General features: G+C 37.6%; 1 protein-coding gene across 1 annotated transcript in view; it reads left to right on the top strand.

The window, feature by feature from the left end:
- Positions 1–26,757, top strand: part of PLCB1 (phospholipase C beta 1) — a 637,895-nt gene that overhangs the window by 406,294 nt on the left and 204,844 nt on the right. Inside the window, exon 4 of the mRNA XM_090286059.1 lies at positions 15,582–15,719. Within this exon, the coding sequence (XP_090142185.1) occupies positions 15,582–15,719 (138 nt within the window). The remainder of the gene's footprint in view (positions 1–15,581; positions 15,720–26,757) is intronic.

Below are 26,757 nucleotides of genomic sequence, written 5' to 3'. Positions count from 1 at the left end.
TCTTTGATCAACTCTTCTAGTATTTCTGCTGGTATTTTGAGAACATTTACTTTGCATTATTCATGCATCTTCAAACTCTTATGAGCTATAGTCACCTCGCATTTACTCTGTTGAAAGACCAACCAGATTTATAGCTCCCCCTTTTAATTTCCTTAAACACAATTAGATGGCCTTCCGTGCTCTGAAAGCACTTATCCTGTTACACTCAAAGGATCTATTATTTTTCTTCTCTCCCAGAAAATTGGAACCTCAATAACAAAGACTATCCCTCACTTATGAACATAATCTTAGCACAGATGATAGAAATAAAGAATACAGTTTGTTGGGGTGGGCAAGGTGGAGGGGAAGCAATGGGGGGAAATGTGGGACAACTGTAATAAAAAAAACAATAAAGTTTTTTTTTTTTTAAATACAGTTTGTTGAATGAATAGGGGGATGAAAAGAACATATGAAAGAAGTATTTATTTCTCTAAAAGAAAAAAGAAGACCTTTAAAGGCTCTTCAAACAGTGCCAATACTGTCTAACACTATTCTGAATTTTTTATTTCTTCTCTGCATTATAGAGCTGTGTGCCATACACATCACCCAAACAATAACCCTGTAAAATGACACCAATGACCACCATTAAGTATGGCATTTTTAGTCAGATGCTAAAGCATGCCTATTGCAGATCCATTTCAAGGTCTTGTAGGAGTAATAAGTTCAATAATGGACATTTGGATACTGACTTCATGGACATTAGCAGGGCCCATTAAGCATACCTTTGATTACTTGTAATAACCTTACAGGGGAAATTCAGAACACGGGCTAGTAGCTGGCTCCCTTCTGTGCCAGCATGACCTTCAGTCAATATTGTAAGATTCTCTTATGAAGTTTAGCATTTGTACATGCTCGTGTACACCCTGAAAAGTACCTTTTCATGGTAAATGTTCCATTTAAACAAAAACTTGATTCTCAGTTATTTTTAAAAATGACTACCTTCTTGTATTTTTCTACATATCACAATAATGTGCATGGTCTTCGTAAACATTTGCAAAGTACATAATGGATGAAGAGAAAATAGATTCTTATAAACTAAATATTTTATAATGTTAAGATAAGGAAGACCTTTCCACACATGACAATCAAAAATAATAATTTAAAAGATTGATAGATTTGAATATTAAAAAGTTTTAATTTCTATAGGGAAAAATATATCATGACAAATATGAAGATAAATAATACATTTGGAAAAATATTACAACATATTTTTCATGCAAAAGGTTAATAAATACAGCCTTATAAATCAGTAAGACAAAGAGGAATATCCTAATAGGGAGAGAACAGCCTGAACAAACAGTTAAAGACATGTAAATGCCAGTAAACAAGAAGAGATGCTTACCACAACTAGTAAGTTTTAAAACACACACAAAATTAGATATATTTTTTTCAGTAGACTGCTAAAGAGGAACAATTTGTCCAGTAAGTCACCTTTGTGAGCTCATGTGTTATTTGCAGGGCTATAAACTGATAATGACTCTTGAGAGTACCCAGTAATATGTGTCAGAAGTTAGATGTAAATACTTTTAGACCCTGAAGTTCCAAGCCTGGGAATTTATCCCAAGTAGATCATCAGTCAAGTACATGAAAGTAAATGATAATATATGCACAAAGATGTTCACCGAAGCATTGTTTATAAGAGTAAAGCCTAGTTAGCAATCAGAGGTGTTAAATTATTATGCATCCATGTAACAGAGTACTGCAGAACTGATTAAAAGAGCAACATATGCCTGTGTTCATAAACATTTCATTAACATATCGATAAATGGGCAAGCTACAAAAGGAATATGTGTAGTTTGAAAGTACTTATATAAGATTATTTGTGTGTTTGTGTGTGTTTATGTAGAGAAATGTTCATAAAGCAAATACTTATGTAAATTAAAGAACTCAAGAAGTGGAATAATTTGAGTTAGTCCTTGACAATAGGATGATTTGAGTTCTCTTGATACGAAACTGGGGAGAGACATTATAATTTATTCTAAAAACATTCCATGCATTAAGTTTTGTCTTCTTAAGGTGACTTAAAATTTTTTGATTTGCCGGGTTGCAAAGGATTTATAAACCCCCCTACGGAAAACTTGGTAGGGGAGAAAAAAGACATCCGAGAAAAATGAGAAGGAGGGGAAAGGGTAAAAAGAAGGTAAATGATATTTGAGAACAGAAGTAAAAACAACTGCCTAAAAATTAATTAGGGCAGAACAACAAGTAAAATGCAAAAAATGGCTAATAATTTTCTAAGAATACCTACTATTTTCTATACAATTTTTGTAAAATTAGGAGAGCTTCAAACGCCTTGAGTTCTTTTTTCATTCCCGTTTGAAATTTTTCTAACAATTTCAGTGATAGCGGTACAGCATGGAACTATCATTAACCTGTCTAATCTTACTGAATAGACACATTCATATAACTCTCAAGATAAACTTTTCTTATTGAAAGTTGAGGTCTTAGAGACGACAACTTTGGTTTTCATGTATAATATTGGCTTATTCTGATGGCTGGATAGTAAGATATTTTAGAAGACACACATGAGAAGGCATATTTTTAAAATAATTTACTTATTTATTTGTTTGTTTATTTATTTTTAGAGAGAGGGGAAAGGAGAAAGAGAGGGAGAGAAACATCACTGTGTGGTTGCCTCTCACTCGCGCCCCCAACTGAGGACCTGACATGCAACCAAGTCATGTGCCCTGACTGGGAATCAAACCAGCGATACTTGGCTCGCAGGCCGACGCTCAATCCACTGAGCCACAGCAGCCAGAGCTTTGTGTTTGTGATTATTAAGGAACTGTTGGAGCTTCTTTTTTGGAATAGGGGTTGGGTAGCTGAGTGAAAAAGATTAAGGGATTAAGAAATACAAACTGATAGCTACAAAATAGTCACAGGGATGGAAGGTTCAGCATAGAGAATGTAGTCAATAAATAATATTGTAATAACTATGGTGGTGCCAGTTGAATACGAGAGTTACCTGGGAGGATCACTTTGTAAATTATATAAATGTCTAATCACTATGCTGTACACCTGAAACTAATATAAAATACATAGAATGTCAATGGTAGTTGAAAATTTAAAAAAAAAAGAAAGAGAAAAGTTATACTTGGTTTTAACTTATGTTCTGAGGTCCCAGAAGCCCCTTTGGTACCGTCAGAATATATCGAAGTTCCATGTTAGGAGGCAGACACTACAACAGAACAGGGAAAAAACTCACCCATAAAGGACTCACTGACCAGGGAAAACTTAATGAAGCTGCCTTCTTTTATCACACAGGCCACACCATTCTTCTAAAACTTGGCCACGGAAATATTGAAATTTACCTAGAAGTGCTGATCCGCGCCCCCTCAGAGTTGAAAGGGAATGGAATGCATTTCACTCTCGATGGAGGCTCTTTAAACAGGAAGGGACGTATGACTCCTGATTGCCTGCTGCGTACACACCACTACCCCTCGCTTGTGAATTTTGCCGGTGCTTAGGTGGCTGCCTGTGTCAAAGGAGGCTGGGGGAGTGGGGCGGGATGGTTTGAAACATGAGTGACAAGCTCTCTATTCTTTAGAACTTTTCCGTTTGACAAAGACTAACTAGATGAGGAGGAGGAAGCTAACTAGTTTCCCACTGACCTTTTGTTTTTTAACTGCTATATATTTCATGCATTTTTACTTTCAGTAAGGATGATTATACAAATGATGATTAAACTAGATAGTTTAGTTTCAATTCTTTCCTAGGAAGGCAAGGGATTGGTGCCATTAAACCATATTTCTTTCCTATTTTAATGTCACATTTTGGTTATTTTATATTTTAATGAAGTGTCTAAAATATGGAGATGAGTTAGATAGATGCTGATTTCATTACCACTTTATTTAAAACAAACATGGGATATCTTGTTATGATATCACTGTTGATATATGAAAGACAGTACACTACCAGCTCTTAGTTTTTCTAGTATTTTCCCATAGTCACATTTCTTTGCTATAGTCAATCTGTTCTTAATATCACTTAAGTATAACAAGGAATCCATTTCTTTCATTTCTGACTGCTGTACTAACTATGGAAAGACTTTCATATACCTGATTCTTTTTTTTTTATTTTATTTTTTTTTTTATTTTGGTTTTTCAATTACAGTTGTCCCCTTTTCCCCCAATTTCTCTCCCCCACCCAGCCCACCCCCTCTCCCGCAATCATATCCCTCCCCGCTGTCCATGTCCATGAGTCCTTCATACAGGCTCTTTAATTAAACCCTTCCCTTACTTATCCCCCTTCTCTCCCTCTCCCCTCCCCCCTATTGATTGCTACTCTGCTTTTTGTTCTATTTAGTTCCTTTGTCTGTGTTGTTCTTTAGTTTCCTGTATTAGGTGATATCATATGGTATTTTTCTTTCTTTGCCTGGCTTATTTCACTAAGCATAATTCTCTCTAGTTCCATCCATGTTGTTGCAAATGGTAGGAGTTCCTTCTTTCTTTCTGCTACATAGTATTCCATTGTGTAAATGTACCACAGTTTTTTGATCCACTCATCTACAGATGGGCACTTAGGTTGTTTCCAGCACTTAGCTATTGTAAACAGTGCTGCTATGAACATAGGGGTGCATAAGTTCTTTTGAATTGGTGTTTCAAGATTCTTCGGGTATAATCCTAGTAGTGGAGTCGCTGGTTCAAAAGGCAGTTCCATTTTTAATCTTTTGAGGTAATTCCATACTGTTCTCCATAGTGGTTGCACCAGTCTGCATTCCCACCAACAGTGCAGTAGGGTTCCCGTTTCTCCACATCCTCGCCAGCACTTGTTGCTTGTTGATTTGTTGATGATGGCCATTCTGACTGGTGTAAGGTGGTATCTCATTGTGGTTTTTATTTGCATCTCCCTGATGGCTAATGATGTTGAGCATTTTTTCATGTGTCTATGGACCTTCTGTATGTCCTCTTCGGAGAAGTGTTTGTTCAGGTCCCTTGCCCATTTTTTAATTGGGTTGTTTGTTTTCTTGATGTTGAGTCGTATCAGCTCTTTATATATTTTGGATATCAGTCCCCTGTCTGTGATGTCATTGGCAAATATGTTTTCCCATATGGTTGGTTTCCTTTTCAATTTGCTGTTGTTTTCTTTTGCTGAGCAGAAACTCTTCAGTTTGATGTAATCCCATTTATTTATTTTTTCCTTTATTTCTCTTGCTTTAGGAGATGTATCCGTGAAGAGATTGTTACGTGAGATATCTGATATTTTCTTGCCTATGTTTTCCTCTAGGACTTTTATGGTGTCACGGCTTACATTTAAGTCTTTGATCCATCTTGAGTTTATTCTCGTGTGTGGTGTAAGTTGGTGGTCTAGTTTCATTTTTTTGCAGGTCCCTATCCAGTTCTCCCAGCACCATTTGTTAAAGAGGCTCTTCTCACTCCATTTTATGTTCCTTCCTCCTTTATCAAAGATTAGTTGACCATAGAGGCCTGGGTTTATTTCTGGACTCTCTATTCTGTTCCACTGATCTATATGTCTGTTCTTATGCCAGTACCATACTGTTTTGATTACAGTGGCTTTGTAGTATTGTTTGATATCTGGTGTTGTGATTCCTCCTGCTGTGTTCTTCTGTCTCAAGATTGCTTTTGCTATTCGGGGTCTTTTTTGGTTCCATATGAATTTATGGAGTATTTGTTCTAGGTCTGTGAAATATGTCATTGGTATTTTAATAGGGATTGCATTGAATTTGTAAATTGCTTTGGGTAGTATGGCCATTTTGATGATGTTGATTCTTCCCATCCAAGAACATGGTATTTGCTTCCATTTATTTGTTTCTTCCTTAATTTCTTTCTTCAATGTTATGTAATTTTCAGAGTACAGGTCTTTTATCTCTTTGGTTAAGTTTACTCCTAGGTACTTTATTTTTCTTGTTGCTATAGTAAATGGTATTTTCTTTTTTGTCTCTGTCTCTGCTATTTTATTGTTGGTGTACAGAAATGCCTTGGATTTCTGTATATTTATTTTGTACCCTGCGATTTTGCCAAATTCACTTATTATATTGAGTAGTCTTTTAGTGGAGTTTATAGGATTTTCTAGGTATACTATCATATCATCTGCATATAATGAAAGTTTCACTTCCTCTTTCCCAATTTGGATTCCTTTTATTTCTTTTTCTTGTCTGATTGCTGTGGCTAGGACTTCCAACACTATGTTGAAAAGGAGTGGAGAGAGTGGACAACCTTGTCTCGTTCCTGAGTTCAGGGGGAATGCTTTCAGTTTTTGTCCATTGAGTATGATGTTGGCCTCAGGCTTCTCATATATAGCCTTAATTATGTTAAGATATGCTCCCTTTATTCCCATTTTGCTGAGTGTTTTCATCATAAATGGGTGTTGAACTTTATCAAATGCTTTTTCTGCATCTATTGATATGATCATGTGATTTTTGTCTTTCATTCTGTTTAGGTGATGTATTATATTTATTGATTTGCGAATATTAAACCATCCTTGCATCCCTGGAATGAAGCCCACTTGATCATGATGTATGATCTTTTTGATGTGTTGCTGGATCCTGTTTGCCAATATTTTATTGAGGATTTTAGCATCGATGTTCATCAGTGATATTGGCCTGTAGTTTTCTTTCTTTGTTGTGTCTTGACCTGGTTTGGGGATTAGGATAATACTGGCTTCATAGAAAGAGTTTGGGATTTTCCCTTCTTCTTGGATTTTTTGGAACAGTTTGAGGAGGATAGGAGTTAGTTCTTCCCTGAATGTTTTGTAGAATTCGCCTGTGAAGCCATCCGGTCCAGGGCTTTTGTGTGCCGGGAGATTTTGGATTACTGTTTCAATTTCCTTCTTTGTTATTGGTCTGTTGAGACTTTCCACTTCTTCTTGATTCAGTTTTGGAAGGTTGTATGTTTCTAGAAATTTGTCCATTTCTTCTAGATTGTCAAATTTCTTGTCATACAGTTGTCTGAAGTAATTTCTAACTATCATTTGTATTTCTGAGGTATCAGTCGTGATTTCTCCTCTTTCATTTCTGATTTTGTTTATTTGTGTCTTCTCTCTTTTTTTCTTGATTAGACTGGCTAGAGGCTTGTCGATTTTGTTGATTTTTTCGAAGAACCAGCTCCTAGTTTCGTTGATCTTTTGGATTGTTTGTTTAGTCTCTATGTCATTTAGTTCTGCTCTGATCTTGATGATTTCATTCCTTCTTCTTGCCCTAGGCTTTGTTTGTTGTTGTTGTTCTAGTTCTTGTAGCATTGTGGTTAGGTTTTTTATTTGAGATTCTTCTAGCCTTTTCAGATATGCCTGTATTGCTATAAACTTCCCTCTCAGGACTGCTTTTGCTGTGTCCCACAGGTTTTGGGTTGTTGTGTGCTCATTATCATTAGTTTCTAGAAATTTCTTGATTGCTTCTTTGATGTCATTGTTAGCCCATTCATTATTTAATAGCATGTTATTCAATCTCCATGAGTTTGGGTGTCTTTGATTTTTTCCTCTGAGGTTGATTTCTAGTTTCAAGGCATTGTGATCTGAAAAGATGCTTGATATGATTTCAATTTTCTTGAATTTGTTGAGGCTTGTTTTGTGACCTATCATGTGGTCTATCTTTGAAAATGTCCCATGTGCACTTGAATAGAATGTATATTTTGCTTCTTTGGGGTGAAAAGTTCTATATATATCAGTTAGATCCATGTGGTTTAGTGTGTTGTTCAATGCCTGTATATCCTTGGTGTTTCTTTGCTTTGATGATCTGTCTATTGTTGATAATGGAGTGTTGAAGTCCCCTACTATGAGTGTGTTGTTGTTGATATCCTTTTTGTGGTCTTCTAGTATTTGCTTTATGTATTTGGGTGCTCCTATGTTGGGTGCATATATGTTTATCAAAGTCATATCTTCTTGATGGATTGTTCCTTTAAGTATTATGAAATGTCCTTCTTTGTCTCTTTTTATTGTCCTTGCTTTGAAATCCATTTTGTCTGATATGAGAACTGCTACCCCGGCTTTTTTTTCCGGTCCGTTTGCTTGGAATATTTTTTTATATCCCTTTACTTTCAGTCTATGTAAATCTTTTGTTTTGAGGTGTGTTTCTTGTAGACAGCAAATATGTGGGTCCTGTTTTCTTATCCATTCCGTTACCCTATGTCTTTTAATTGGAGCATTTAATCCATTTACATTTAAGGTTATTATTGACGTGTATTTATTCATTTCCCTTTGTACCTCTGTTCCTCTCCTCTCTTGTTTTTTCCTAGAACAGTCCCTTTAGCATCTCTTGCAATGCTGGTTTGGTGGAGATGTATTCTTTCAGTCTTCCTTTGTCTGAGAAACTCCTTATTTCACCTTCTATTTTGAATGAGAGCCTTGCTGGGTAGAGTATTCTTGGTTGTAGGCCTTTGTTTTTCATTGCTTGAAATATTTTTGACCATTCCCTTCTGGCTTGTAATGTTTCTGTTGAGAAATCAGTTGATAGCCTTATCGGAGCTCCCTTGTATGTTATTTGCTGCTTTTCTCTTGCTGCTTTTAGGATTCTCTCTTTGTCTTGGAATGTTGCCATTTTAACTATGATGTGCCTTGGAGTGGGTTTTTGGGGGTTCCTCTTGATTGGAACTCTCAGTGCTTCTTGGACTTGCATAGCTTTTCCTCTCATCAGGTTCGGAAAATTTTCTGTCACTATTTCTCCTATCAGATTTTCAATTCCATGTTCCTTTTCTTCTTCCTCTCGTATTCCGATGATCCTTAAATTATTTTTCCTAATGCTATCCTGTAATTCCCTTACATCTTGTTCATATTTTTTCAATCGTTTTTCATTTTGCTGTATTGTCTGGGAGTTTTTCTCTATATTATCTTCTAACTCACTAATCCGATCTTCTGCTTCGTTTAGTCTGCTTTTGACTGATTCTACTGTGTTTTTCAGTTCAGAGATTGTATTCTTAAGTTCTTCCTGGTTCTTGTTAACGATTTCTATGTCTTTTTTTATGCTGGTGTAGTTCTCTGCCAGTTCCCTGTAATTTTCTTGGAGCTGCTGGTAACTTCCTTGAAGGTTGTCATAGTTGATTTTAAGGATGTCGAGTATATTGAGCTTCTTTACCACCATTGTTTTGAATTCCATGTCTGACATTTGGGCTATGTCTATTTCGTCTATCTCTCTTTCTGAGGATTCCTCTTTTCTTTTCATTGAGGGGTTATTTTTGCGTCTTACCATGTTGGATTCTTTTTGTTTTTATTTATTTATTTATTTATTTATCTATTTATTTATTGGGGGGGTAGTCTGCTTTGACTTCCCTCCTTTGTGGTGTAATATTCTTTATCGAAGGTCTGGGAGTTTCAGTGGTGCAGTCTCTTTGATATCCTGAGCCTGATGGTCTTAAGTTACCCTTTATGTCGTTTGTTTATGCTGTTCGGTTATATTTCAGATGTTCTTTGATAGGATCTTCCTTCTGGCTACTTGGTTGAGAGTCACTCTATCTGCTTTGTCTTGAGTTCTTTTGTGGATATGCTGTTAAAGACATAAACACACAGCCCAGGCAGGAGACCCACACCCTCAGAAAGTATCCCCCACTCTATCCTGCTATCGTTAGCCAACTAGCCCGTATTAATATAAATGTAAAGAGATTTGAGCTTTTATACTATAAGAAGAATAGATACGAGTTGTTTTTGGGGAGGAAAAATATAATTTTTGATAGAGGGGTTGATAGATTAATAATAGTTGAGACTGTGCAAGCCAGTTAGTAATATTTACATTGTATGTTAAGAAAAATAGAAGAAAAGGATAGAAAAATACTTAGTATAGTAAGAAAGTGGGATTGTATTGTATTTGGGTTTATATAGTAATTATATTGTATTATTTAAAGTAATAGGGGGGCTAAGCTAGACACACAAACGAATAAACCACTATTAAAGAGAAAGGATGAGAAGGAGAGGTTATATGCAACACGTTAGAGATAAAGTTTGTTATTATTGGAAGAGGTGGAGGAAAAACACTCCCCCAAAAAATCCCCAAGAAAATAGGAGAAAGAAAAGAAGAAAGAGAGAAAGAGAAGAAAATAAAAAATTTACCACAACCCCCCCCAAAAAACCCCAAAAGGTTAGCAAGAAAGGAACAAAGAAAGATAGAAAAGAAAGAATACAGAAGAAAAAAGAGAGAGAAAAAAAAATTGAACCAAAAAAAAAAAAAAAAAAATATATATATATATATATATATATATATATATATATATATATATATATCCCCCAAAACCCCCCCAAAAAAAACCCCAGGAAAAGAATAAAGAAAGAAGGAAAGAAAAGAAATTATTAAGAAGAAAGAAAGAACAAGGGAGAAAAAATTTGGGAGAAAAAATTTGGAGAAAAAAAAAACGATGTTTTTACTGTGTTTTAGCCTTGGTGTGTTGCCTTCTTTTTCTGGGTCCGCAGCTGGTCTAGTGTGGCAGGTCAGAGGTTCTTGTTCTTTTGCCGGACTGGTGTGCGCACCCGGTTGCTGCTATGGTGCGCGCCCGCGATTGCCGGCGCGGCGCGCTACCTTGCTGCCCGCTGTAGCCAGTTGAGGTGCCCTTGCGCGTAAGCCCCTGCGCGCTCTGACGGCCCGAGAGTTTGCCCCGCGGTTGGAGCCCACTGCTGCCGGGCCGCGGTGGTTCCCCGTTCGTGCCAAGGTGTCTCTGTCCGCGCGGGCGGCCCGAGCGCTTTCCCCGGGATTGGCTCCTTCTTTCGCTGGGGCGCGGCAGTTCCCCGTTCGCGCCGAGGTGACCCTGCCCGCGCGGACGGCCCGAGCGCTTTCCCCGGGATTGGCTCCTTCTTTCGCTGGGGCGCGGCAGTTCCCCGTTCGCGCCGAGGTGACCCTGCCCGCGCGGACGGCCCGAGCGCTTTCCCCGGGATTGGCTCCTTCTTTCGCTGGGGCGCGGCAGTTCCCCGTTCGCGCCGAGGTGACCCTGCCCGCGCGGAAGGCCCGAGCGCTTTCCCCGGGATTGGCTCCTTCTTTCGCTGGGGCGCGGCAGTTCCCCGTTCACGCCGAGGTGACCCTGCCCGTGCGGACGGCCCGAGCGCTTTCCCCGGGATTGGCTCCTTCTTTCGCTGGGCCGCGGCGGTTCCCCGTTTGCGCCAAGGTGACCCTGCCCGCACAGGCGGCCAGAGAGCTCCCACTGACCCCGGGCTGAGGTGCTTTCACGCTCGCACGCTGCCCCGTGCCCTCAGTCCCGCTGAGCCGAGCTCCGGGAGTTGGTCTCTCGCCTCTTAGGGCAGGGCCAGGGACACTTGCGCTCAGTGGAATCGAGCGTCCGTGGGTCGCCGCCTCTCGCTGTTCCCGTGCTGCAGCCGCCCGCCTTCCCTCACCCGTCTGGGCGGGCACAAACAGAGCCTGCGCTAGTGGTCTGCTTTCCGGCCTGGGGCCCTACGCCCACGGGAGCTGTCTAGGGGTGTCTGTGCACAGTCCTCTGCGTGTTCAGTGGGCCCTCCCTGTGCCCGTTGGGGCACTGATCTTATGTCCGTTGGGGAATGTCCGAGGGACGCCTGGACTCACGGCCCCGCGCACCTGGGCCAGTGAATGAGAGCACTTCCCTATGTGCGCCCCCGCGACCCAATGGTAGGGTTGAGGAGTGGATTAGCGCGCCCCTGCGCCTGGGCTCCTCCAGAACGGCCTACCCCACCCAAACTTTCCTCCCGTCTCCACCATCCACTAGAGAAAAATATAAAGGAGAATTATGTTCTCACTTGCCCGGTAGCACGCTGTCTCCTGTCCTTCAGCGCCAATGCCACTTGGTCGAGTCCCGTCTCTGCCAGCGGGCAGAGATCCGCTCTCCGCCTGACTCCTCTCTGGGGTAGCCTGTGGTCGCCAAAAATCCTTTGTGTGCTTCCCGCCACAGCTCAGGCAGCCGCCCCAGTCAGGAATCCCGTTTCGTCCCCTTTTTCTCCGCTATCCTCACTAAACAGGTTGTTCCCAGGTGGATTTTCTCTAATCCAGCAGTGCCTTGGCTCAACTCCCGCCAATGTCCAGCTGCTCACTGAGATGTTCTGTCTGCAATTAGACCAAACTGTAGACGGGTCTCCGGAGCCTAAAACCGCAACCTCTCCTCACTCCTCCGCCATCTTACCTCCTCTACCTGATTCTTTATATGAATGCTGGGTTAAAATTACACCCATATAATTGTAATTCAGATTGAGAGTACTGCATTCAGGGCTAGGAATAAAATTAATTTAATATACAAGTTGTTCAATAAGCCTAAAATTCAGTAAAGGTATATTTCATGGGGATGAAAGATAAGTAAGGCAAATTTTCCCCCCAAAATGAAATCTAGATATCTTGAAAATATCTTTTAATTTTTAGATATCTGATATACAAATAAAATAGCTTTTCTTAAAAGTCATATTAAGGAATGCAGGTTGAAACTGGCCTTTAACTCTTTTAGAAATTATCCTTTAGCGTGTGTTCATTCCATTTATTTCTTTGTAAATTTCTTTGTAATATTTTGAATGCTATATTATAATTACGGCAACCCAGGCTGTAATGGAGTCTTTGTGTCCTTGTGTAAAGGAGTCTTTACTTCAGGGGCCTATTACCTGGAAATGGGCAACTTGATTTTCTTTACAAGAGGCATGAAGTAATTTAATCACAACTCCTGGTGACTGAGAGAAAGTGAGCTTATTTAGTCAGACAGTCTATTTTGTAACTCTTATAGCACTAGAGATGATCTAGGACTTAACTGTTTAAAATACAGTTAAACTGTAGCTGCCAGGCTTTCTAGTTGGTCTCGTTAATTCTACTGTGGAGACATATTCAGGATAGTCTGTGGGGAAAGCAAGTTTTGAGTAACAGCTTAGTGAAAATTGAACTTTCAAGTTTAAGTCACCTCTTATTTCTTCTGAGCTATATATTCTTTAGTGTTTTCCAACAGAAAAATTGAACATTTTTATAGAGTTGTGCAAATAGCTTATAAAATTTTCCAGGAATTTATATCAGTTGCAGGAACCAAGAAATGTATTTAAGTCTAATAGTAACCTGAGTAAGTAAATCTTTCTATGAAAACTGATCAGGAGAGTCCATCAACAAGAAACACTCAGATATAAAACTCTTTAAAAGAACAGGTTTTTGGAGGATGTGGTCTTCATCCAAATTGTTCGTAGGATTTTGTTCTTGTTACTTTTCAAAATTTTGTTTGTTTGATTTTTAAGTGCACTCACTCATATGCCCAGACCTGAGAGTAATGAACCCCAGAAACAACCATTTCTTTAGAATCTCTTTCCATTAAATTAACTTCCCCCATTAGATCTTCTCAAAGCTTAGTGCCTTTGCTATTTATCCTTCTAGATAATTCCCTCTTTGCCTAGTCTCTGGGGATCTCCTCTGTTGAAAACAATTGAGTGCAACTTCTGTTACTTGAGAGAATAAATATCTTTTTCAGTACACATATCAGTGTGCTCAGTAATGAGGAAGGAGGTTTGAAGCCACCCTGTCAGTTCGGAATGTTGTGTTCAACATGAGAAAACTTAAAAGTACAGGTAAAAAGAAAAGTGAAGTCATTTCTAAAGGGAGAGAATTCTAATATTACCAAATTTGGTGTTGTTAAAAAGGAAATAGATTTTTTAAAAGGTATAATTTTAAAGAAAAGTGAAATAATAATGGAAGAGAAAGTAAATATTGTTTAAAAGTTAGTATGATCCATCCCCAAATAAGGACATTATTTATTAAGGAACTTGCTTATGATATACTTTAGAAGAGTTCTCTGTTTACTTCTAGCACTATATAATTTTAAACTATTGTGGTTTTTATTGGAAAAAAATATTTTTCAAATTAATTATTTCTTCTGTTCATGCTCAATAGTCTTTTATTATTTGTTGTAATAAGGTTAACCATCTCAGGTACAGAGAGACATACATAATACCTACTTCTAGGATTCAATCATCATCATCATTTGATAGCTTGCTTTATTCTCCCAATTCCAGACATCACCTCTAAATACTTCATTAAAATCTTTTAATTACTTAAAAGTCAATAGTTTTTAAATATATATATATATATATATATATATATATATATATATATATATATATATAACCATTAGTGGGAAATTTTTACAGAGATGCCACAAAGTGTTAATCATCCTTCTTATAAATTCCTGGTGACTGTACCTAACGGTATTGTTATGGACGGTCAGAATCCCAGAAGTCCTTGTCCAGAATTATTTTCTATTCTGGCCTTCTCTAGGGTCTACTTGCTTTGGGTTCCTATAGGTCAAGGAAAATTCAAGTGAACTCCTGACACCACACCTAGTCCCTGCAGTCCTGGGAGGTGGCACTCTTAGTTTCAGTTGGTCTCTGAGAATTATTTTTCTTTTTCAAGTATACAACATTTTTTTAAAGTATTGATCAAATATATTGTCTCTTCTAACCTTGCTTCAGTGGTGTTCAGACACTGTGATTCAATTAGTTGTTTTGCAGTGCAGCTGGTATCATTCTTTAATTAGCCTTTACAAAAAGTCCATTCTTTTGAGCATTCTTTCATTAATGCTAGAATGCTAAAAAGTTCTCCTGTTGCTATTACTGTTTATTTACTTAATACATTTTTTTACTGTATTCCTCTCCTTTTCTAGTTCATGCAAATTGATGTTTTCTGTGATAGCATTTGATCTTTCTAGGAGGCCTGATGTACTTGATAAGTTTTCAACTTGCTAGTCAAGTTGAAGTTTCAGTTGTATTTGACACAGCTGTGAATTGGGATTCACTCTCTTCATTGCTTACCTGAAAATGTTCCCCTTCATGCAGCCAAAGCAATAAAGAAGGTTTTATTAACTACAGAGAGAATTAATGGCACCAGATCAAATAACTCAGCTGGAAAGGTTGTGTTTGTTTTCTTTCTTTCTTTTTTTAAATTTTTATTTAAGTTTTCTGTTTCTTTGTAAGAATGCTGTATGTAAAAACCTCAGAAGGGCGATCAGTCTAACCAGTCTAAGTAATCAAACCCTATTGGCCTTGCTTTTAGCTAAATAAATAGGATTTCAAGTTAATTCCTTGCTCAGAAGCTGGCTGCAAATTTGCCAAGTGATTGATTTGATGCTAATTTTCTGCATAGACCTCTCATTTCTTTCAAAGCCTGTCCTATGAAAGAAAAATAAATTTAGCCAAGCTGACTGAACCCTTTTTTAGGTCTTACTTTGAATTCAGAAGGTTAGGAAATTTTCTTTTTCCAGCAGGGTTATATCTTCAAGACATCCTCATTTAGATGTTCCAAAGAATGCAACTTGCTCCGAAAATACTGCAGAAGTTTTCTATGTCCCAATGCCAGTACACTCTGTTTCTATGACTTAGGCTTTTTAAGCAATCACATATAAGGGAGATCACATAGTATCTGTCTTTCTCTGCCTGACTTATTTCACTTAGCATATGCCATGAGGGGCATAAGTCTTGAGCCAGAAATTCTCTCTCCATAACTTTTGGACAAGTTACTTAACCTCCCTAGGTTATACTGGGGGTTGAGGGACTTCAGCTCATATCATTTTTTAGGAAAAATAAAAGGCAACTCTGCTTTGAAGACATTCGGCTTCAAACTGTCTTGAAATTATGCTCCCATGTTGGTACGTCTAGTTACAGACTGACTTTTTTCAACATTTGCTATCCAGGACCCCAAATTACGTGAACTTTTGGACGTGGGGAACATCGGACGTCTGGAACATCGCATGATAACGGTGGTGTACGGGCCTGACTTAGTTAACATCTCCTATTTGAACCTCGTGGCTTTCCAAGAAGAAGTGGCCAAGGTATGGTGGATAGAAACTACAGCTGTCACCTTGATCTGAATTCTTATAATACTGTACTGATGCCTGAAAGACTTTGAGTTTTTGTCATATTTAACATGTTAAAAGTCCATCTAAAATAATTCAGCTGCCAAGTAGAATTATAATCAAACACTTTCCAGTAATGGCATCTACTTAGAATTATGGAAATTTTTTCATTAGGAATGAAGCCTTTATATAATAAATATGCAGAAAAGATAGGTAAAACCCCATTTCACTTTACCTAAACATCTTATCCCACTTCATTTTCTCTCTCACCTCAGGCCACTCCCTACCCCATCTCCCCTCCAACACTATTCATGAGAACAGACATCTTCGGCACCTTTACAACTTATTTTTACCCTGCATAGCAACTAGCCCGTGACCATACACATAGTAGCTGTTCAGTTAATATGAGAAAGAATGACAAATAAAATTTTAAATAAGAATATTTATTAATAAAGAATATTTGTTCAGCTATGGACTAGAAAGATAAATTACACAAGGCCTCTCCATTAAGAAGTTGCTCATCTATTAAAATAGTGAGCTTTTCAGATGCATACAGAAATAACTAGAATACTGGCAAGATATATCAAACAAGAAGCTGAGGACTTTTGGGAACCTTGATAGATGAATATAGATAAATACTAAGTATTTGCAAAATACTCAAGTTTGATGCTTTCTCTAAAAATACTTAATTGTCATTAAAAGAACACTGAAATGAAAATATTGAAAGGAGAGATTTCTTTATCCATGTTTATAGTATACTAGTGATGATCCTTACCCTTCAGACAATTTCTTACAAGAGTTAAGAATATGAATCTAGGAATACTTCCAAATCTGTGTATCATCTCAATGCCAATACAGAGCTTCTCACATAATGGACCACAACTATGGGGTCTGGTCTGGCCAGGGCTCTGACAGTTTTCTGAGCTATACCGAATGTGCTGATCTGAACTCTGATTCCTTAGTGATTATGGTAGAGGTTTATTCTAACTTGTATGTAACATCAACTTCAAGTCTTTTAATGGAATGAATAAAATGCCAACCAGTTTTAATACTCTGAGGTTTTTAGAAACTATTCTCTAAGACTGTTACAAACCTAATCTATTTTCTCTTTTTAAGAACTAAGTCATCCATTTGCTCTATATTATAGTTGATGCTTGAAGAGACTTCAATGAAACAGTTTGTGTGGGACAGGATTGTACTTGCCTTGTAATAGTTCTTATTCTGGTATCCTGATAGTGTTGGGTTGTTTATACTTTCTCTCTCAGTATATGGATTGATAGGTTAATATAAATAAATACTAAGTATTTGCAAAATATTCTTAAAATACCTTTCCCCAAATGCAACCATATTATATTTTTAAAGTGATAAATTTATGAGATTCATTGTCAATTAAAAATATTCAATAAGTGACAGAGGTTCTTACTAAGAGGGAATACAGAATTTGTATTACAAATGGATCTGCATACCTTATATTGCATTAAACTTTTATGCAGTCATGTTTAAAATATATTCAATTTTCTCCTCTCTGTTGGTTCCTACCCCCCAATTTTATTTAGGGGTTTTGATTTCTGAGCCCTATAATATTCCTCATCAGGATATTTTTCTAGCAGCTACTTACTATTCCTAGTATAATTAATTAAGCTACAGAATATGTTTTGCCTTCCCTGGCTGTGCTATTGTATACAATATTTTTCCCCCGGTGAATTTGCTCAGCCAGAATGTTAAGATTTGCAAACACCATTTATTCTGAAAATGTAATTTCCATCCTTCTAATTCTCAGTATTGTCTCATAACATCACACCCTTAATCTCCAGGGCCAATGTACATGATACCTTGTGTAGTGCCAGCAGCAAAGGAGATAGCTTTTCTCATTATGTAGAACACCTGGCGGAAACCTGTGCTTTTTTTTTTTTGAAAGTCAAAGGTCTCCAGAAGAGACTGTTTATAAAGGGACTCTAGCTCATTAATTCATTCCACACCTATTTGTTATATGCTTTTTCTGTGCCAGTTGCAATTCCAAAGTTAGGGATACACACACTTTGGAATACTTTGAGCCAGCATTCTGAATGAAATACATAGGTAAATACAGAAGAAAATGTATCCTAGGATAGGTCAGATGGAGATCTGTGAGGGAGAATAAGGCAGGAATGGAAGGAGAGTGAGGGAAGGAAAAGAACATTACTTCTTCATGGAGTGCTCTGAGAAGGCAAAAATCCGAAGGAAATTGCCCAACTGCAACAATTTCATGGATTTAGGAGAAATCTTCTTGGATTAATTAAAAATTTTAATCAGCACCAGGACGTAATGATATTATTCCTGAAGATAATATTTCAGATTTGAATGCTTTCTCTTTTACATAGGTCACTTGAAATTTAATTTTTAATTTATTCTTTAAGACAAGTGACTCCTTTAAAAGATGGACTGGGAGACAAAAACTGTGTTTTTCAATTTTTCCCTCAGTAGCTGGACTAAAAACATGACCTCTCTTGCAGTTAAACAACAGTCATACTTTTGGTCACACAACATGACTGTCCAGCCCTTGTTCCCTTGGGACACCTCCTTTAATATACCTGGGAATTGGTGGCATTTTATTTTTTTCCTCATCTGCCCTCTGTGTTAGAGAGGAAATGAGAGTGATCAACTGTTATATGCTGCTCACAGGTTAAGTAAGATAAAGACCAAGAATTAACTAGTGGATTTAATGATATAGAGGTCATAGCTGACTTTGATTAGAGCAACTTCATTGGAGTGCTGGGGTCAAAAGCCTATTGGAAGGGGCTTTAGGGAATATTGCTGGAGGCAAATTAAGAAGCCAAAAGTGACAGCTCTTTTGAAAATATTTTATGAAAGGGAAGCAGAGAAATGAAAAGATGCTGGGAGGGAGAAGTGAGGTTAAGAAATGGTTTTTAACAGAAGAAACAATGAAAGATATGGATGCTAGTTGGAATGATCTTGTAGAGCAAAAACAACTAATGTGGAAGAGCACAAGGATTGTCGGGAAATGTCCCTGAATGGGCAAGGGCAGTAGGATATAGTGCAGGGCTCAATAAATAACATCCTGGGGGCCAGGCCTGGCCCACCACTTGTTTTCATAAATAAAAACACTCATTTATTTACCTGTTGTGTGTGGCTGCTTTTATAAAGCAGAGTTGAGAAGTTATTACATAGACCATATGGCCCACAAAACCTAAAATGTTAACTACATGGTTCTTAATTTTTAGAATTGTGATGACCCTGTCATAGTTCACAAAGAGGGGGGCTGGGCTCAGACAGGAGCAAGGACATTTCATCTCTGAGGACAAAAAGGGGAGCACATCAGTAGAGGCCAATAACTAGTGTAGGTGGTGGAGGCAGTTATACAAGTTTTCTGATCACCTCTGTTTTCTCCGTGACACAGGAGACAGTCAGTAAGTAGCTGAGAGTAAGGACTGTTTGAATCCTCAACTGTTTTCAGCACCAGTTGGTGAGATTCTTTAAAGATCTGACTAGTAAGGTTAACATGGACTACAAAAGACGGGTCCTTCACATCAACCCAGAAAATAATGTCATTTTGAACAAATTAACATTTAACAGATCATTACAACTTTTCCATTGGTCAAGGAGTCTAAGGATTAATCCTCTTCTTCCTGCCCAATTCTAGCCCCTCTTTCCAATATTCGACTTTTCTTTGAGGTTGGGGATGACATAGAAAGAGACTTCTACCTGTGTACGCTACTCCTTGCATGCGTGCAGTCTAAAAGGCAGAGCGTAGGTTGGTAAACAGATTGCTCTGAGCCGGGGGCAGGAGTTCACAGGATTGTCATATGCCACTCAGTGTTGACCTTCAGGTCTAAGGGATCCTGTGTAACTGATGGAAGACTACTCCATCTAGAGAACGTAATCTGTCCCATAATACTAGAGGAATACTAGTATCAAAAGCAGAAAAGCTGAAGCCTTCCCTGTTTTGATTTTGGAAAACTAAAATGATTTTCAGCACGTCTTCCCCCTGGATGCTGGTCCGTGGCTGGGTGCCTGGAAGTTCATCCCCTCAACTAGCGCCCCCAGCCCCTGTCCCTATTCCTTGTTCAGTGCATTGGGTTCTATAACACAGTGTATGACTGAGATGGCCTAGTACTCTTAGAGACAAGATTTAACATTCAGGTTCTGATATTCAGTCCTAAATAGTTTGATATTTTGACCAGCCCCCTGGTGGAAACATTGTTGAACCACTGCCCAGCTTGTCAAATTTCAGCCCATATGTTGCTCCAGCGTGTTAAAATGTAGTGGATTGAAAGAACAACAGTACAGTAGGGTAAGCCTAAGACACCTAATAGCTGAGTCATGCAGAGGAAATTTTATATTCACTTCTCTACACAAGGATTGGCAGATGACCTTGCTTTCAATCCTTAATTCTAGGCACACTGAATTCTCTTAAAGCACTTATGAATGGGAAAAGAAAAATAAACAAATTCATTTGTCTACTTTTGCCATGCCTCTAACAGGAACTCAGCCAGATTTAAAAAAAAAAATTTATTGAAATCCATCAAGTATAACTTGATGAATTTCTTAAAAGAGAACCCAGCCATGTAAATAGCACCCATATCAAAAACAGCATCATCAACACACTAGACATCTACCCTATTAACACATGCCTATTTTAACCTCCAAGTTTATAGTTTAGTTTTATGTTTTTAAATCTTCTGTAAATGGAATCCTACAATAGGTTTTCTTCTTGGTCTGACATCTATTGATCAACATTATATATGTGAGATTCTTCTGTATTTTGCATGTGATTGTAGTTTATTCTCTTTGCTAAATAGTATATATAGTAGTCCCATCCCCAACTTTACCCATGGTTTCCATTACCCTCAGTCAACCACATTTCAAAAATATTGAATGAAAAATTGCATAAATAAGCACTGATAAGTTTCTTTAATTACATATCATTCTGAGCAGCATGATGAAATTTCATGCCACCCAATGTATCTGGAAGGGAGAGATGAGTCAGAGAGGTTGGAAAAGAGTGACAAGTGACCCAATTAAAGAGAGATGACCCCTATAAGAAGTTGGCTTTACTCCCACTTCCATGGGTAGCTACTGCATCATTTTGAGCAAGAAATTGATTTGGTGTGATATTTTAACAGGATTTCCCTGGCTATACTGTAAAAAGTGACAGAAGGGGGTACAGAAATGGAAACACAAAGATAACAATGCTAGGGGTAGAGGTATTAAGAAATGGTTGATTCTGGAGATTTTTTGAATTTAAGCCAAAAGATTTGCTATGGATGAGATACATGGCATGAGAGAAGGAGGCTGCTAAGGCTGAGCTCAGCTCTTTTTGAGATAGAGAGCCAGATAGGAAGGGAAATCAAAAATTGGTTTTGGACATAAAATTTAAAATAGAACTTGCCCCAAAACAGCAGTGTGAACACAGGTGTGACCTCTTATCTCTCTTGCGATGCAGTTAAAATTATGGTAAAGGAACATAAAAACCCAGTAATGAAGAGAATGGGATGGTTCAGTAGGAAATAACATATTTCAATGAGTTTGCAGAAGAAAATGGAGAGAGGAGAATACCTGATAAAGTGGCAAAACTGCAATATAAATCATGTATAGGGCTACAGCCAAGGAAGTCACTGACTTGCTCAGATAGATAGAGAGAGGCTCCAGACTTGGGTACTACCGTCCCAGCAGATTGTGGAGTAAGTGTCATGGGTGATGATGATGTCAATTAAAGGGATAAGGACAAAACCGTCCAACTTTCTACTCCCTCTTCTTGCTCTGTGTGTAGAATAATTGGTAACCAATCACTTCTCATGATAAAAACGGAGGGTTTGCCTTTTGTGGAACTGAACAAACTCTGAAAATAATCCTGGTGGCAAGCATTGGAGTTAAAGGTTCCAGAGTATAAAGCTCTTCTCATTCTAGTATTTATGGAAACCACACCACCGCAGCTGGCACCCACATGCTTACCCTGAACAGAAGCCTGCAAGCCAGTAAGTCTGACTTACATACTCAGGGCTCCCTGTCAGCAATTCACTGCTCTAGCCTAAAATATGAACTAAGAACAAAATATTCACAGGCTATTGAGAAAAACTACACCATTGAAAGATAAAGGCGGCCAAGATAAACAAAAATGAAATGTTAATAGAATATATAGGGATAATTTGAGGAACAAATAATTTTTTTAAAAAGAAAGTATCTTCAGAGAAAGTTTTCAATATATTATATCCACGAAATAAGAACAAGATGCTACAAAAAATAGCTAACAAAAAATAGCGTTTTCTCAGAAATAAAAAATCAGATAATAGAGTGAAAATCAAAATTTTGCACAACTATTGTAAGTGAAGGGAACTCTCCCAGAACGTAGAACCAAACAAATAACCAAAAAATAAAGGACAAAAAGATGGCAATAAGAGAGAGAAAATTAGAGATGCACACACAATCGATCGAATGCAATAGCCAATGAAGAGGAGAAAACATAAGAGGGAACTATGAGAGACATAACACAAGGAGATATATGAAAGCTAAAGAGAGGTCTTAAAATTGAAATAGCAACTATAGGAGTGGAACAAGTTCAGGTAACGTGAATAAGAAGCTAGAAAATATTTGATAAATGAAGAAGAAAAAAAAAAGGCTGTTTCTTTCCCCCAAAAGAAGATTAAGGTAGAAGGAGGGATAAATTTATAAGAAATATATTATCTGAATATAAGCCATGGTAAAAGCATGCAGGAATTTCAACAACTAGAGGAGCAGTCAAAAAAGATTGATAATATCTTGATATTGGAAATGTTCCCTTTGGAAAGCCATGTGGTTCTTGGTGTTTGAACTGTGACAAGTAAGATAATCACAGCCCTGCAGAAAATTGTATTTGCATTTTTGTAATCATGTAAATATTTATTTTCTTGGTTTTAAAAATTTAGAATCAATTTATATGCAAATATTTGAAGTCAGTTATGGATACTGAACAAGATAAAAACATTTCAACTTTGAAATTTTAGAAGTAAATGTAAGGTAATAAGAGTTGGAGGTAAAAGGATTGGTTGTTAAGTGTCCTCTCACAGAGAAGCCAAGGGATGCTATCTCTCATTGGTGATCAAGAAATGGTTTAAGTACATTGCTTGAGGTTGTAGAAGTGGCTGGGGAAAGAACACTAGTAATTCAACCCATCAGGAGAAAGGACAAAAGGCAATAGGAGATGAGATAACAGACTTAAAGCCTCATCAATCAGAGCGGGGTAGTAATAAATTCTAAAATCAGCCAATCAAGAAAAAGCCATGCAAATATATTCTTCAGCTATATGGAAGTACTGCCAGAAATAGAAATGCTGAAAATAGTTTTCAAGAAGCAGAGCTATGGTAATGGTGCCAAAGGCAATCATGGACTTTTGTTATAACCCTTCTGGACAATTTTTTTTTAAATTATGTATGTGTTTCTTTGATAAATAATATTTTTTTAGATTGCTACCACTTAATAATTTGCTGTGGCTGGTACTGGTCAAAGCATTTAACACGAATTACCTCACTTCATTCTCATAACAGCGCTGTGAAGTCCTATTATTAGGTTTAATTTATATAGCAAATGAATTTTGGATAGGTTAAAAAAAAAAAAACTTGTCCAAGATGATTCTGTTGGGCAGGGGTTACATTCAGCCTTGCATAACAGAAAATTAAACCAAATAGTGGCTTAAGCAAACGAAGAAATCGAGGATTTTTTGTTTGCAGTCTCTTCTCATGCAGCAGGAAGCATGAAGGCAGGTGGGTAGCTGTGGCATTGATTCAGTGGCTCAAGAATAACAAGGCCAAGACCTTGCAATTCTTGTGGTCTTTCCCTCCCAGATCAGGATGCCTCTGCAGCTCCAGTCCTTCCATTTGTGTTCCCGACAACGAAAAGAAATGAGGACCTACATCAGGAAACCACACTTTCCTAGAGCTTTGCAGCAGACTTCTGCTAACATGTAATTTATCAGGTGTCACGTTGCTACCCCAGCTACTGGGCAAGTTAGAAAATGCAAATTTTTCAGTTGGATGTATTTCTAGCCTAAATAATGTCAGGTTTCCATTAGGAGAGGAGAAAATGGATATTAGCTAGCACTTAGCATTGGGTCTCACAGCTAGCGAGTGGCAGAGTGGGGTTCTGAAATCCAATAAAGTATACTTTTAAATAAACTGGCAAAAGCATCAACAATGTAAAGGTCAGAAAGGAGCATTAAATTAACCAATACTCATATTTTAATTTTAAGTTAGAAGAGAAACAGTCTTCTATAGCCTCCATAGGCAGTGAGGGATACCATACATGAGGTGATTAGAGCCCAGGCAAAGAATAGTTTTCATAGTAGAGGGAGGACTAACAGGATAGGTTCACTTACCAAGAACCAAAGACCCCTTCATGTGAATGGGAGAAATTTAGCTTGCAAAAAGTTTAAAATAAACATAGAAGGCATAATTAACATAATTTAAAACAAATGGGTTTCCAAGTGAGAAAAATGATATTTTAGCAGAATTTCATATATTAAGCTACAAATTAATAAGAAGTCCTACATGTAGTTTACTAATTAATTTTCAAGGAATATAGTTTTAATTTTGTCAGACACATTTTATTTAATGACTAGGCAGCACCATTTAACTCCCAAGAAATTGTGATTGCTCCTTTTTTTCCACTTGATGTACACCTTGCTAAAGAAATTAGCTGTTTTTTTAAAATTTTTTTCATCTGATCTCTTTGAATAGAATTACTTTTTTATAAAATAAACAGTAGTATCAATTATACTTCCAGACCCTGCTTAAGTACATTTATTTTCTTTAGTACGCAGCACCGTGGCAGATTCAACCAAAGTAATAATTAGCATTGATACTGCTATGCTCAGAAGACATAAAAGCAAGTGTTGTCACAAAGTGACACGAGGCTTTTGGGAAGAACCATTTCAAGAATATAGCAGATTGACATGAAAGCCATAGTAATGAACCTTTGGAGTTTCATATGTGGGCATGCATTAGCATTTTTTCAGTTGGACAGAGGAGAAGTGACTCAGCAAGCTAGCTAAGGGAGCAGAGGGTGTCTCCTCAGCGGATGCTCAAAATGCACCTGAGATTCACAATGATATAGCTGATAACCTCTCATCATGGAAACAGCCTAAGCAAAACATCTTTCTCTTTTCTTCTGTTCTGTGCCATGGATGTTGCTCTATTGGGGGTTTTATTTTTTCCTTTTGAATTCTCTTAACATTCATTTTAACTTGATTTCACCACATACAAATTTTCCATTCATTAGGGAAATATCAAGAGGTGTTGAAAGAGAACTAGGGATACTCTAGACCTAACACCTCTCAAATGTGAGTGTTTGCACCCTCTAAGAGCTACATCTTCTATACTGCACTTGCAGGCATGTGGACACTTCCTAAGACCGTTAGGGTACCATTTAGCACAGCAGTGGTTCACTTATCTTGGGAAAGACAGACAGGCAACAGCTTTTCATCATATAGTCCAAACCATGAAACAAAGCACAAAGCATGTCTATGTAGTTGGCATAACTGCCCTAAGCCCTAATATTGAAGCTTCTGTACTTTATTAATTGGAGAGCTCCCCTTGGCCTCAGGTTACACATAGTACTCCAAGAGTTTTTATAACTATTCTAGTGTAGTTCAACTTAAAATGAGAAATGTGTAAAGCCATAATCACAAGCCCGTAGCCAAGAATAGTGACTGAATACTCATAACAATAGAGAAACATTAAAATAAATTGAAAAGGCATAAGCTATAAAGTATGAATGTAGTTCTTTTTTATTTACATTTATTCATTCATGCAGTTATCACAGGTCAACTAGTATGAATTTATTGTCTATTTTATAAAAAATAATGGGACACAGCACTATGGGAACGTATACTTCTTTTGTCTGCTTTTCCACAGTACTCATGAATGCATATAAGTGCTTTTTCTATATCTTCCATGATTCTGCTCCCTGCTCCTCCTGGTTCCAATTGTTTGGTTTTTATGGATACTATTGTGTTATTAGCTTGATTATTCTGGAAGTACATCAGTTAGAGATCTCCCCCAGGATTTTTTATTTTGTGGGTGAGAAATCACTCTCTCTGCTAGTGGGTGGTACTGTATGTGACATCTCTTGGTATATAGTTGGTGGCCCTGGGGAAGAAACTGGTTGGTAGGGAAAAAATGCCCTCAGGAAGAGGGAGCAGTGAAAAAGCAATAAAGAAATTCCTCCTGGCCTTCAGGCCCCAGATTCCCAACGATTTTGTATTATGAATATATTCCTTTGTTACAGTTTTTCCAGTTTTCCCTTCAGTTTCAGGATAGATTCTCCTATTTCCTAGGCTAGTCTGAGTTGTGGTTCTGTCAACTGTATCCCGAAGACATTTGAGTCACGTAGTCTGAATATAATTATGCACCCTTACTTGATATTATATTATTTGAATAGTATGGTTGTCTACTCTCCCCATGAAGATAATATTGGTGTCTAATATGCTTTCTATATTATATTTGACAGCCATTTCTCTTTAAGTATTAGATAAGCATGAAAACATTTTGGCTTCAAAATATAAGACCTTCATTGCCAGCTAATACAGAAAAACTGTACCAGCAACTTTACCAAAATTCTAAGTGCTCTATATAGTATCATAAATGCAGTGACTTCTTGGACAGTCCCTTCTATTTCTAATGAAAGTCTTCATAGCTCATATACCATCTTTCACCATGAAAAAATGCTTTACTGTGCCATTAGGACAAATGCTTGGCAAGACAAATCTTGATGCATGCCAGTAGGTGAGAGATGTGCTCAGCCAGGCACTGCAACTCTGAATGAGCCGTGGTGTTCTTATTCAAATCCCAAACCATGACCCACTTAGGAGCAGAGGTTATGGGAATGACACCATTATCGGAGACAGCAGTAGAGGTTTACCAATAAATAAAAAATAAATAGAAAACTGTTAAAATGGCTAGAACCTGTATACGTCTTATAAATATTAAAATAGGTTGCTTTGAATTCTTATTTATTCCCAGAACCTGCTAAAATTAATTAAATA

The sequence above is a fragment of the Furipterus horrens genome, unplaced genomic scaffold (genome assembly GCF_987537825.1).
Source record: "Furipterus horrens unplaced genomic scaffold, mFurHor1.1.pri manual_scaffold_8, whole genome shotgun sequence".
NCBI classification, from domain to species: domain Eukaryota; kingdom Metazoa; phylum Chordata; class Mammalia; order Chiroptera; family Furipteridae; genus Furipterus; species Furipterus horrens.
The sequence above is the reverse complement of the archived record's forward strand: the minus strand, read 5'-3'. Positions and strand labels throughout refer to the sequence as shown.